The sequence below is a fragment of the Camellia sinensis genome, chromosome 15, assembly GCF_055761805.1.
Source record: "Camellia sinensis isolate YWXY chromosome 15, ASM5576180v1, whole genome shotgun sequence".
Classification (NCBI taxonomy): Eukaryota; Viridiplantae; Streptophyta; class Magnoliopsida; order Ericales; family Theaceae; genus Camellia; species Camellia sinensis.
Genome location: NC_138975.1, coordinates 39,122,297 through 39,136,371, shown reverse-complemented (window position 1 = coordinate 39,136,371; position 14,075 = coordinate 39,122,297). Strand labels below are relative to the sequence as shown.

Genomic DNA, 14,075 nt, shown 5'->3' with positions numbered 1-14,075 from the left:
ACAAGTATAAAAAAAATTCCTTGAAAAGTCCAACACATGAATTCTTTGAAAAGTTCTACCACATATGATTATTATTTCTCATAATAACACTTTAATGCATTAAGAACAATCATAAAAAAATTATTTGAAAAGTCCAACACATATGAATTCATTGAAAAGTCCAACACATATAATTATTATCAAAATATTAAACTTTAATATAATTTATAAAAAAAAAGACATTTAATTTTTTGAAAAATCTAACAGATATGATTATTATCAAAATATTAAACTTTAATATAATATAAAAAAGAAAAAGAAAAGAAGACATTTAAAAAAAAAAAGACATTCAAAAATTACAATTCACATATATAGATAATTGTAAACACAATTCGTACATAGCACAGGTGATATGCTAGTCTATATATAAAAAAAAAATAAAAATTTATGAATATATGAATGGGAAAGAAAGGTGAGTATGAATGAGGGTAAACCCTAGCTTAGGGTTTTGTTAGGATTTCAAGCTGTTTGTAGCATGCTCCTTGTAAACCAGTCTAATTAAAATCATTAGTACATTTTGTTTGATTATTCTTAACAAAAATGCTACCTACCAACCCACCTTATCAATTGATAATTAATTTACAAATTAAAGTATGAGAATCAATAAAATAAATTTAACCACTAAATTTTATTACTATTATTTTTTTTTTTGGGATAAATTTTGACCTTATAAATTTGAGTTTGCAGTATTGTTATTCTTTTTTAACAATCAATCTGCTTAAAAGATAAATTACACTCTTCCCTGAAAATTACAAAAAAAAAAAAGATATATATATATATATTTTTATTCTTTTGGCTTAGTTATACTAATATTTGTTTTATGTATGGTTAAAACTATTTAATGCCAATAGTAAATAAATACAACATCATTTCTTCATTTACATTATTAACGAATTACTAATAAAAAATATGCCAGATATTATGTGAATTAAAATCTAGAAAAAAAAAAGTTGCATGACTATGTCAAAAGTATAAAGTTAATTGTATTTTTTTTTAAATCTTAAGAGGAGGCAAGTATAATTTACCCTAATACTTATATTTATCAGTTTTAATTCCCGTAATATTTAGATTCTTGATTTTTTCAGTAATTTGCATATACCCACGGTATATATTAGGTTTGATAACTTTAGCGTTAGTGGAAGGAAAGATCACTCTAATTATGTGATTTGATACTTGATATTATTTAAATTCAAAAAGGGCTGGACTTTCCTTTAATTCGTGACCCGATTGGATAGTGCTATTGGACCTGTGGAGTCCATCACGGGTCTTGTTTTGATAATTTGAACCGTTCAATGTATAAAACTCATCAAGTACTATATGCTTGTAAAAAATTACGTTGATCGGATATCGATAGCTATCTCATCGGATCAAATTTCTGTCAACCGTTTATTTTTTTACTTTCTATTTTTTTATTATACAAAACTGATTTGATCACGTACCTATCGATATCCGATCAACGTGATTTTTTACAAGCATATAATATTCAACGAGTTTTATATATTGACGGTTCAAATTATTGAAACAAGACCCATGATGGGTCCCTGAGAGGGCACCCAACAATATTCTCTAGTCCGATCTTGGACTGGGGAGAAGCCAGTCCGATTCAAAAAATTAGATGTGGGCAACAACTATGTTTTTGTACTAGATACTTTGTCTAGTTTATATTTAGTCACTTTCTCATTTTGATTTTTAAAATTTATTTTTTCTTACTTTTATCCTCTATGTTTTAAATTTTTTCCAATTTACTTCAATTAAAAATTAGATAAAAATGACACATTGACAATCACATGATATAAAAATATTTTGTAACATGTAATTCACACATTTAACACAAACTCAAATTTTCAATATAATAATATGTTTTCTATATTATATAACAATTGTCGTGATATTTTTGTCTAATTTTAAATTTAAATTATGGCCTCGTTTGGAACAGACTTTTTTAATAACTTTTTAAAAAATAAAAAAGTTAGTGAAAACAAAATGCTCTAAAGTTAGTTTATATATACATTTTCCTGTTAAAATTTACAATACTTATTTTTGATGAAAAGTTACATATATTTTTATCCTCTAAAGTTTAAATTCTGAATCTGTTCCTGATTAAAGATCCTGTTAAATAATTGGACCAGTTTAGGTGTTATAGCGATCCCGGGTTTTACCATCGTTGTACAGTGATCCGGACATGTGTCCGTGAATGTTGGTGGTTGTTTATTGTCTCGTTTGCATCCTTTTACTTTGTATATTGAGTTATAGGATGTGTTGGGCAGGTTTGTTACAGGTTGGTTGTGTTTCGGAGCCTAGTGTTGCTGCCCAGATTTTTGGACCTTCGCTCGAGCGAGGAGTTGGTCACTCGAGCGAGAGTGAGGTTCGTGTCTGGTGGGTCGAGCCAGGGTGGCTTCGCTCGAGCGAGTGTTGCGTCTGGTTCTGGACCTGAGAGTTGCTTTTCTTGGCTCGAGCGAGCTTCTTTCGCTCGAGCGGTCTGGGTTTTTCTTCGCTCGATCGAGAACATCTTGGCTCGAGCGAGAGTTTTCTGTGTCTGGTCGCTCGAGCGACGAATGCTTCGCTCGAGCGAGCGTGTTTTATATCAGCGGACAGTAGCGTTTTTGAACTTAACATTTTCACTTTCTTTTTCTTCCAAAACCTAGATCCGAGACCCTCTCTCTCTACACTTACACTCTCTCTAAGATTTGATCTCCCTAGAGTGTGAATCTAGCCTAGAGCCTTTGTTAAAAAGATAGAGGGCGTTGAGAGCTTTGATTTAATCTGAAAAAGTTTGGATTTGGAGCACGTTGGTCTTCGAGTCTTCATCTCCTTTGTGGCTCAAACTTCGAGGTAGGGATACCCTACTCCTCTCTATGGATTTTGTCTTTAAATTTTGGTATTTTGAGATGTTGGGGTTGGTTCGGTAATTTTGTGAAAGTTTGGGGCTTTTGTGTAATTTTACAAAAGTTGGGGTTTTATTCATAATAAACCTAGATGCATGTTTGGCATAGAGAAATGGGATAAATGTTAAATCATTGATGAAAATGGGACCTAAGGGTTGAAATGGTAATTATGGAAAATGGCCTAATTACCTTGTTTGATTAATTGGGATAATTAATGGTGAGAAATGAGGAAATAAAATGTTGATTGAATATCCAGTTGTGCATTTATTTTCTGTTTAGAAATAACTGCTTGGGCTATCGGTGGAGGATAGTCGTGATTGTTGTAGACAATGCATGATGATTAGGCAAACTGAAACTAATCAATGAAATGTGTCATGAAACTTGACGGTTGATAGAATACATTAACTGTATGTATTGGGTGATTGTATATAGAACCAATGTGTTTGTATATGTTATGTGTAGAGGAGGAGATAGGGGATGTACTCCGCGGTTTAGGGGAAGATAGGGGATGTACCTCTAAACCGGATAGTGTTGGGAGAAGATAGAGGATGAACTCCGTAGATACAGCTCATATGCTTGTCTAGAGAAGTGAAGATAGAGCTTATATGCTTATCTTGGTAAAGTGTGGATATAGCTTATATGCTTATCTGAATGTGGGATATAGTTTTTATACATATCTGTGGAAATGATGATAGAGCTAGCATGCTTATCTGTTGAAAAAGAAAAAATGAAAGGTAACTTAGACTCATAAGTTGTATGACATAAATGTGTAATTTATGTGAATATATCTGTGTTTGCCATCTATCAATTGCTAATCTTTTAGTCATTGTTCATGGTTGGTTTAATGTATTTCTACTGGGCTGTGGCTCACCCTATATGGGAATATCATTTTCAGGTACAGGTAGCATGCCACCTCCAAGGACATAGCTTGGAAGGCTAGGGGCGAACATACTTTTGTCGTTTTACTTTTGATGTATTGCATGTAACTTCAAGCCAAGGGCTTAATGTGTAAACGAGTTAGTGCTCTTTTGATGTAACCAAGTGTTAACTTGGAAAGCTGTAAGCCCGTAGGGCATTTTGTTTTGATGTTGGCATGTAATACTTATGTAATGAGACTCTAATGAATAAAAGAATGTGGTTAGTTTATATGTCAATGCATGTCTTATTTGATGGGTTTAATGTTATTATTTTGAGGGCGTTACAGGATTTATGCTTATAAGCCAAACCAAATCAAACCAAACCAAGCCTTAAGTCCCATCAAATGGGGTCAGCTACATGAATCCTTCTTTTCCACGCGGCCCTATCAAAGGCCATTTCATTAGTCAAATTAAATAGATTCATATCTTTATTTAAAACGCTAGTCAACGTTAATCTAGGTCTACTCCGTCCCCTAACACTTCCATCTACCGTTACAGCATCGCATTTCTTCACTACTGCCTCTGTTGGTCTCCGTTGAATATGACCAAACCATCTCAAACGATTCTCTTTCAACTTATTTTCTATCGGTGCTACTCCTACCCATTCTCGAATACACTTATTCCTAATTTTGTCTTGTCTAGTATTACCACACATCCACCTTAGCATCCTCATCTCAGCTACACTCATCTTATCTACATGTTGTTTCTTGGTTGCCCAACACTCCGTCCTATACAACATAGCTGGTCTAATAACCGTTCTATAAAACTTACCTTTTAGTCTAGTGGGTATTCGTTTATCGCACAATACCCCAGACGCACTTCTCCACTTACACCATCCTGCCTTAATCCTATGGGCCACATCTGCATCAATCTCTCTCACTGTTGTGATAATCGACCCTAGAAAACGAAAGTGTTCACTCTTAGGCAATTCTTGGTTCTCAATCTTCACTTCTCCTCTGCTTTCATTGTTACTGTTACTAAATTTATACTCCATGTATTATGTCTTAGTTCTGCTTATCCAGAATCCTTTGGATTCAAGAGTTTTTCTCCAAATCTCTAACTTTGTGTTAACTCCTTCTCTAGTCTCATCCACTAGCACAATATCGTCTGCAAAAAGCATGCACCATGGCACGTCATCCTGAATATTTATCGTCAACTCGTCCATAACTAAAGCAAAAAGATAAGGACTTAAGGTAGATCCTTGGTGTAACCCTACAGTGATAGGAAATTCATTTGTCTCTCCAGCTGGTGATCTAATAGTGGTCACCACCCCTTCATACATGTCCCTAATCACGTCAATGTAACCTTTTGTCACCCCTTTCTTCTCTAACACCCACCATATTATATCTCAGGGCACTCTGCCATATGCTTTCTCAAGATCGATAAACACCATATGAATGTCTCTTTTCTTTTCTTTATGCTTATATAATGTAAAAAAAATTAATATGTTTGGAATTACTTTTTGATTTTTTATAAAAAAAAATGTGCAAAAAGTACAAAAAATAAATAAATAAAATCTTTAACTTTCTAATTTTTTTAGTGATTTCTTAACTTTTAGACTAAAAAGTGATATTACCAAACGAGGCCTAATTTTATTAATAGAGCTCGTTTGGAATTTTTTGGCTAAAATAACCAAAAAAAAAACAATGTAAGCTTTTTAGTTTAATAAGACAAAATATCACATTTAACCCATAGTTATTACATTTTTTCTCTAAAAAAAAAAGTCAAAAAAGTTAAAAAAATCCTTCATAAACGAAACTTTTAGCTTCATGTTAAAATAAATAAAAAACTAAAAAGTCAAAAACTCAGTCCCTTTTCCAAAGGAATCCTAAATTTAAAATATGAAAGACCATAATGAGGGGGGGGGGGGGGGGAAAAGTATATACTTAAGTTACACTTAAATAAATTTATTAGTAAAGTGTAGTTTACCCAAAGGAAGAATTAGGATAAGACAATCACTACAAAACGTAAGAATTAGGATAAGACAAACAATCACTACGTATGCCTCAACTTCCTGTACAACACCACTTCCAAGTTGTTTGAAACTAGAATGTCCTCTGGCCAGAAATTACTTAGATGGCATTAACAATGTTTTAATTTGCTACTTTATGAGGCAAAACTCATCTCTCATCAATCTATATGAGCAAATTTTATGATCTCAAATGGAACATTCCAGTGGCTCTTCGAATAAATGTCATCTCCTTGATACAGTTATTCTTCAACCAATACTTTGTGTCTAGCAAGTGTGTTATCAATCAATAGAGAAAAGATTGTTAAGATTGCCAGATGATCCTTAGGTACTAATATATATTACTGATTTGGAGGAAAAAATGCAACTTATAACAGTTTCAAATGAAACAAATCAATGCCCTTCCTGAACTTATTCGAAGAGTTCAACATCTCAAAAACATTAGAAATCATTCCAGACTAATTCATCACAGCAAATGAAGCTAAAAACTTAAAACAAATTCATTAGACAATCTTTAGACAGCTGCTCAAGCAATTCCTGCCTTCTTATAACTTGGCTGTTATTTTATCTGTGATCTATAATGGGGTATTAAAAAACTATGTTAGGGGCACAGATCACACTACAACTAATTTTCAGTAAAAAGGTCATAGGGTCGGAAACAAATTAAAGCATCTCCAATTTTATCTTCCCAAAAAGCGAAATGGAAGAAATATTGTGAATCGAATAAATTAAAAATCACAATTGCAAACAAAACAGATTTTTGCTACATGCTTATCTAGTGCTTATAATTGGGGTTGTCCCTGAGACCAAGTTTAGAAAGCACAAGGCTGTAGGAATCCCAGTCAGTTCTTCGTAGGTACTTCAACAACTTCTTCCTCCTTTGGACCATTTCTTGAAGACCCTTTCGAGAATGCTTGTCCTATTATAAATAAATAGACAAAATAAAAAATAGCATCTTGTAAGAAGCAGAAGGAAACTTCAGAAACAGCAATACAAGAAGAGCAAGGTTTATAACAGAATTTAAGTACTGGGCTTGCATCAAAATTACTAAAAAATCAGGAGATATCAAGATACATCCATGAAAAAACCAAAGAAGGTGGAGATACGAAGAGCACTTCATATAAGGATTAGAATGATATATTGCTACAGCAGAATCATATTGAATGATTTAGGATGTAGGATGTAGAATTTAATTAGAATATTTGCAGAAGCAGATCATTTACCAACATATCTACAAAGAAAATCACAGAAATATAATCATAATTGAAGGTTTTAAACCATCATCAGGATGACAAGCAAACATGAGATTTGAATATATTATCTTCTGACGGAACAAGATAACATGCAATGGCAACTTTATTATAAAAGCCATTCTACCATTTGTTTTATTGATCTAAGATTTTATCTTTAGTGCTGAGCTTAAAAGAATCAGTCAACAAGAACAAGGTATATGTACCACAATTCAATATGCTTAAAGTACTTAGCTAGCAATTACTTAGTGTATGTTTGGCTACATATTAAAAGCAAAAAGATATGGTGGGCCAAATTGCTCCAGAATCAAGGCTCTACTTTGTGAAGCATTTTGAAGTTACTTTTGTTTACACTCTTATTAGACAGCACTACACTAAAAATTATCATCAAATGGCAACTCAATAATGAATTATCCACATCCCACCCATAACCATCACTTCTCGAAAAAAACAATCACTTAAAAATCAAAGATAGCAACAATGTACAGAATGGTCAAGAATACCAATGAACATTTCCACAACATTTTTATAAAATGCTCTTTGTTAAATCTTTATATATATATATATATATATATAGATTGACCTCTTTGTTAAACCATTGGAAACTGAAAAATGTGCTGAAATATAGAGAATGGATCCACATAGTTACCTTCTTGTGTAAAGCTGTGGACAGGTGTTTGATCTTTGTTGTCAGTTGTGCCACTGCGAAATAAGAGTCAAGGAGTAATTATTTATACATGAACCCATGGCAAACATGGTATGGATTATGGAAACAGAATCACAGCTTAACAAAATGTTACACTCCATTAAGTAGTTCCCTACAAGCCAAATTAAAGGTACAAGATAACCACAAGAAGTTTTCAGTAATTTTTTTTGTTTATTTCAAGTTCTATGCTTCAAAATAGCATATCATCCCTCTCTTGGTTGATTATTCCAATTTCCAATGTCCTACGACTGCTGTAGAAGAACATAGCAAAATATATGAAGTGTTGAGAGCCTTTGCAGTATGCTAGGAAGCACGGGTGTGCGGGTATGGATGTGTTACGGGTGTGTTGATATGGCAAGACATATAAATTAATAAATAAATAAAAAGTAGGATATGGGTGCAGCGTACGCCCAAAAAATATATATATGTTTATAGTTTGTAGTAGTGTGTGATATATAATAATTTAGAAAAATCAAATGTAGAAAATAATTCAAGTAACAACTAAAAAAACAATGAATAATAGACAGTGTAGAAAAAACAGAGATAAAGACGTGTATTCCAAGAGAGAAAATGCAGAGAAGATGGAAAGAGGTGCAGTCGGAGAGAAGAATAAGCCAAAATAGCACCCTGAGTATTATTAAGATTTGTGATAATTGCACAATCATTATTTTTAAAATTTTCAAGAATAGACACAATATAGTTATTCTAGTACCTCTATATTTGTAAAAAAAATTATAATTATGCCCAATGTACCCATAAAAGTACCCGAAATGTACCCACTTCGTACCCACGCCGTACTCATTCAAAAAGTACCGGATGGGTATTTCGCATATCTAGTATGTGTACTTGTACCAGATAGGTATTTCACATATCCGGTACGCTTACTTGTACCAGGTAAGTACACGGTACCTATATGACAACATTTTCAGATTACCATTCATAAGCAATATGAAGGTGACCTAACAAACAAAGATTCTTATATTGAAACTTTAGACCAAGAATGGTTAATAGATATATGGAATTTCCAATGCATGAAAGCAAGGTTTCCCGGACGTGACAATGCAAAAGAAAATTTCAAGACTCACTAGTAAACAGCTAGTGAAGCTTTCAACGCACCATGCAACAAATTATATGCAATCCTCCCCAGATGTAAAACCTTGAGAAAAAACAAGTTTATAATGTATCACCTTGAACGCGAGCAGATCCACAATCTGACTCTGACATTTTAAATTCATCTCTGACTTTCTGAAGCTCAAGTTTCAGCTTCTCTGAGGACGACATGTTATCTGGATGGAAATACTACATAAAACAAGATTAAAAATTTAAACTTCACAAGGGTACAAACTGAAACAGAAATATGAGAAAAGCTTGAATGACTTCATGTAAAAATAATTGATGGACACAGAAAACATAAACTGTGTTCAAAGAGAAGATAAAGGTTTGTTTGGTATCATTTTCATTTGTAATATTTTCATTTTCGTTTTTCATGTTTTCAAAAACTAAAATAATGAAACGTTCGAAAACATCCATGACTTTCATTTTCTGTAACAACAATTTTAAAAAATTCATAAAACAACTTAAAAGCGTTTCCTAAAAATAAGGCACTCTAGACTCTTTTTTTTTTCCTTCCAAAAACAGTTTTCAGCATTAGTTTCTGTTTGAAATCAGTTCACAAAAACGATGCCAAATGTGCCCTACGACTCTTTGAAAGATACGAAGCACAAAATGGACACTAAATTATGCATGCTGAAAAAATCTCTAACTCTTATTCTTTTTCTTTCTTTTTTCTTCATCCAAGCAAAAACTGCCTCAAAAATCATATGAACTCACTGTAATGCAATGTATCAGACCACCATAAACTAATTTACTGAAGCAAAAAACACAGTTTTATATGCATAGTTTTTGAAGCAAAACTTTGGCCATACAAATTTGCTCACCCTTACACAGATATACTTCATGCTAAACAATAAATGAGTATTCCAAATAATTTTAAGGCATCAAAAATCCATTCAAGGTTTTCGAGCGTCAAATTTGAAAGCTGTTGAGGTATGGCTATGGCCAAGATTTATTTAGGCATCTGACAATGCATCTCACATTTTAGATAAGTATGAGTCCGAAAAAGTGAGTCATACTATAAAGATATTATTTAAAGAGTATTTATTAGCAAACAATGGAATGGGGACCACCTTACATGTTGACGTGAAGTTGTAGTCGTCCAATGAAATTAATATAACAATCAAAAAGTAAGAATATTAAAATTGATACTAGAAGACAAAAGCAATACTTGCCTTTTCAACTAACTGCTCCTTCGGTGGTGAAAGCATAAAGTTCGGAGTTCCACCAAACTGGCCCAAGATATCAAGTCTCTGAACTGTAACAGTGAATCTAGTTAATAAATTACAAATATATTATGTAAAAAAATGTACCTTAGAAACTACTCATGCCTATATGCGTTATTAAATTAGTAGACAACAACGGTCCAAATTCTACGTCACTACAGATTCTTTAATATAATATAACCTTCTCAAGCAGATGGATATCATGTGACATACTGCTTACTGTTAATCATGATGGAACATTAATACAAGGATTCTAAAACAGAAGATAGTTCGGACATGATTTTTGGTTTAGCCAATCAATAATGCAAGGATGATCATCTTTTTTTACCACAATTTGTTAACCACCTCATGTTATGTGTCAACATTATATTGGTTTAATGGATCCGAACCACTCACGTTTCTATCAATGCAATATTGACATATGAGATGGTAAATAAATCATAGTAAGAAAATATGGTCACCGTAGCATTATTATAAGTCAATTGGCTAGCATGGTATCTACTATTGCATCTTGCTTTTATTTTTGTGTATAGTTCTCTTCTCCATTAGAGTTTGTTTGTATAATTGCGTCAGTTCCCATATGGATTGTTTTGGAAGGTGTGTACCCCTGTTTGTTTCTGCCCCTGTTTATTTAATTATCAATATATATATATATATATATTTAAATGTGGGTTCTGTTGGAGTATGTGTGAACTCCCATACCGGATAAAGAGTAAAAGAGATAAATCTTAATATATATTAGATGGGCTCTCCATTTATAAGCTTAAGCTTTGATATGACGTTTGTGAACTTTAAAGTTTCTCCCTAATGGATTGGGCCGGTATTGCTATGTACTTGTGGGCTCCCAAATTCCCTAACAACTAGTATTAGAGCCGATGACAGACAATCTATGAGTCTCTCCTGAAGTATTGATGTTAGTATACATGGGCTTGTAGAAAAACTCTTGATAGACCATGAAAAATCCATGATAACTTTTGATGGAGTAAAGAAAATTCCTGATGCACGTGGTAAGGTTGGACCGCGACAAGGTGACTCTCAATGGAGTATGGCGGCTCACAATGGAGTATGTGCAGGTGGCCCAAGCTAGACTCGATGTTGGAAGGTTATAAATCAAGATTAAGAGGCAGTGTGTAATGATCTACGATGAACTTATTAATGATAGATCAAGACTAAGGGGGAGTGTGTAATGATCTATGGTGAACTTATTGATGATAGATCAAGACTCGAAGGGGAGCATGGGGAGGCCCAATGTTTGGTTCACATATGAGGGGGGGATTGTTAGAGCATGTGTGAAAGTAGAGTCCCACATCGGATAAAGAATAAAAGAGATGAGTCTTAATATACATTAAATGGGCCCACTTACATGCTTAAGCTTTTAAGTGATTATGAGTTCCAAATAATGTTTGTTGGGTCTAAATATGACGTTTGTGGACTCTAGAGTTTCTTTCTAATGGATTGGGCTGGTATTCTTGTACGCTTGTGGGCTCCCTAATTCCCTACCAGGTTGTAGAAGGGGGATAACTAAGAAGCTTTGTAATGTGACCATTGCTCACGCTCATCTAAAAAAAGACCAGAATTGTGCAAGCAAGAAAGTGTTTTCTTATTTTACCATGCTTTGTGATGCCTTCAATGCTCAAGCTCATTTAACAATGAAAAGAACAGTGCACAGAAGATAATAAATTCAATTCAGAAACCCATGATTGATGAAAAACTGTGCAACACCAAGTACTTTCCTAGTTTAACAATGCATGAAACTTTCCATTAAAATAAAATTCAAAATTACTTCAATAAATTGACCTTCCTCTAAACTTAAATGAAAAAAAAGAAGATAAAAGATCTGAAGTAGATTCCTTCTGCATCTATATTGCGGTCTTCATAAACTATAGAGAACCTAAAACATTCACTCATCCAAAAGACATTCCAAAACTTTAACCAAAGGTTCTGTCTACATAAAAGATTTGCTAGGAATGGAATAAACATAGTAATGTAAATTCCAATTCAAAGTGCTACTGTTTAATGCTCCAAATAACTGTAGTTTGTTCTTAAAAAATTTCCAATATTGCTCTAGCAATAGAGCTTCCCTTATTCATTTTGTCTTTCATTTTTCTTTGAATTGCATTGGATTTATGAATTTCATGATTTTGACAGTTGCAATTTTCATCTTCCATTTTCGCTCAAAATCCTTAACTGGCGTTCAGCAGCAAACAAAATATAATGTAAACAGCATAAGTTTCAAAGCCCTTGCAATGAAACTTCAGTCAAATGATATATCGTGACAAGAACAAAACTTTCAACTAGTGTTGAATGGTCATAATGAATTGTAAATTGGACCACATTCCAACATTTGAGGAGTCCAATTGGATTGAATTAAAGATACCAACTCAATGACAACAACAAAACTACCCTCTTATCAATCATCTAAGTAACTTAACAAACTTCAATTAACTAAGTACTATCGAATTAAGTTGAAATCCTAATTACCAGACAGAACAATTTAACAATTTGACAAAAATACACTCACTTGTTTGTCTCTTTGTCTTCTCATTATCTGAAATCTTCAACTTCTCAAGGCTCTCCCTCAAATCCCTGAAGGAAATACCACCAACTTTCAACTCTGTTTCTTTCTCCTCCATCTCTCTCAACTTCATCAGCCTCTCATTCAACTCCCCCAATGAAAACCAATTTTCTGTCTTAGCTTCCGGCCTCAATTTCCTCAACTTCATCCCCAACTCCTCTTGAGAATAACTCTTCACAAACTCCGTCTTCATCGCAGGTGACTCTGGCTCCTTCTTTTCCCTCATCTCCCTCGCAAACACCGACGCCGGAAGCTCATCACTCCCCCCAATCATAACCGTCGAGTCCCTCGCATTCGGATCAACAGGCCGCAACTTGAAACTCTCCTTGAACTTCGAAAGCGACATCGGATCGTTAATGCTGACTTGATTGTTCTTCTCAGCGTTCGATCGGAGCTGCTTCAAGCTCTCGCGAATGGCATCGAACGAGTACCTCCCCCTTAAACTCGCTTCGTTGGTGGAATTTTCGCCTTTGGATATCACATTTCGCTTGTAAAGCTCCTGAAACGAGATGGGCTGAGACGGCGGAAGAGGCGGAGATGACGACGACGACGACTTGTCCCCCGGCGTCGGCACGGCGGAGCGACGGCGGAACTCGGAGAGGTTCTTGCGGATTTCTTCCAAAGAAGCGACCTTTGAGGGGGTTTTAGGAGAGGAGAGAGAGTACTTGCTAGGTTGTTGTCGATATTGTTGCTGTGGAGATTGTTGTTGTTTGAGACTGGCCTTGACATCGCTGAAATACGAAGAGAAGGAAGATTGGGATTGGGATTGGGATTGGGATTGGGATTGTGATGGTGATGGTGACGGTGATGGTGATGAAGACGGAGTGTTTTGATCTTCGACATTGGAGTCGGAGGTTGAAGATGAGAAGAAGTGGATGAAACTAGGGTTTTGAATTGTTCTGTGTTTGGGTCTGAGTTGAAGAGCAATTCCTGTTAACGCCATTGGCGAGCGAGCTGAGACTGAGGTTTATGGAAACCCTAGAATTTTCATAGGCCTGGAGAAGCTCCAGTGTTTTCCCATGGACTGGAGTGAATGAATTGATTAGATTTGCGGGTTTGGGGCAAGTGGCCCAATGTTCAGGTTTCGAACCGAATCCGTTTTCTTTTCCGGTTTTCGTTGGAAATGGCATCTAAGGCCTTGTTTGTCAAGTGACTATTTTAGCCCCAAAAAAATTAAAAAGTCACCAAAAAAATCAAAAAATCATATCAAAAGGTCAAACAGTCTATTTTCTTTTTACTTTATGCACCTCTTTTCGTAAAAAGTCAAGAAGTCATCCCAAACATACTACTCCCTCCGTCCCAAAATATTAGCCCCTTATTCCATTTTTCATTATCTCAAAATATTAGTCCCTCTTAAAAAATTAAGTACAAAAATAATATAAATTTCTTATTTTG

At 34.3% G+C, this 14,075-nt stretch overlaps 1 protein-coding gene across 1 annotated transcript; it reads right to left on the bottom strand.

Moving 5' to 3' along the window:
• Nucleotides 1-6,286: 6,286 nt before the first annotated feature.
• Nucleotides 6,287-13,811, bottom strand: LOC114314532 (uncharacterized). The gene is made up of 5 exons (XM_028261015.2): nt 12,627-13,811; nt 10,055-10,137; nt 8,954-9,065; nt 7,710-7,762; nt 6,287-6,729 (listed from the first exon to the last, which is right to left on the bottom strand). Exons 1-5 carry the CDS (start codon nt 13,621-13,623, stop codon nt 6,586-6,588), a joined length of 1,389 nt encoding a protein of 462 aa, XP_028116816.2. The 5' UTR covers nt 13,624-13,811; the 3' UTR covers nt 6,287-6,585.
• Between the last annotated feature and the right edge of the window lie 264 nt (nt 13,812-14,075).

Coding starts and splice junctions, on each gene's coding strand:
- LOC114314532 (XM_028261015.2), bottom strand. CDS start 13,623: ATGGCGTTAACAGGAATTGCTCTTCAACTCAGACCCAAACACAGAACA. Junction 10,138..12,626: donor GAAGACAAAGAGACAAACAA/GTGAGTGTATTT, acceptor TCACTGTTACAG/TTCAGAGACTTGATATCTTG. Junction 7,763..8,953: donor TGGATCTGCTCGCGTTCAAG/GTGATACATTAT, acceptor CTTATTTCGCAG/TGGCACAACTGACAACAAAG.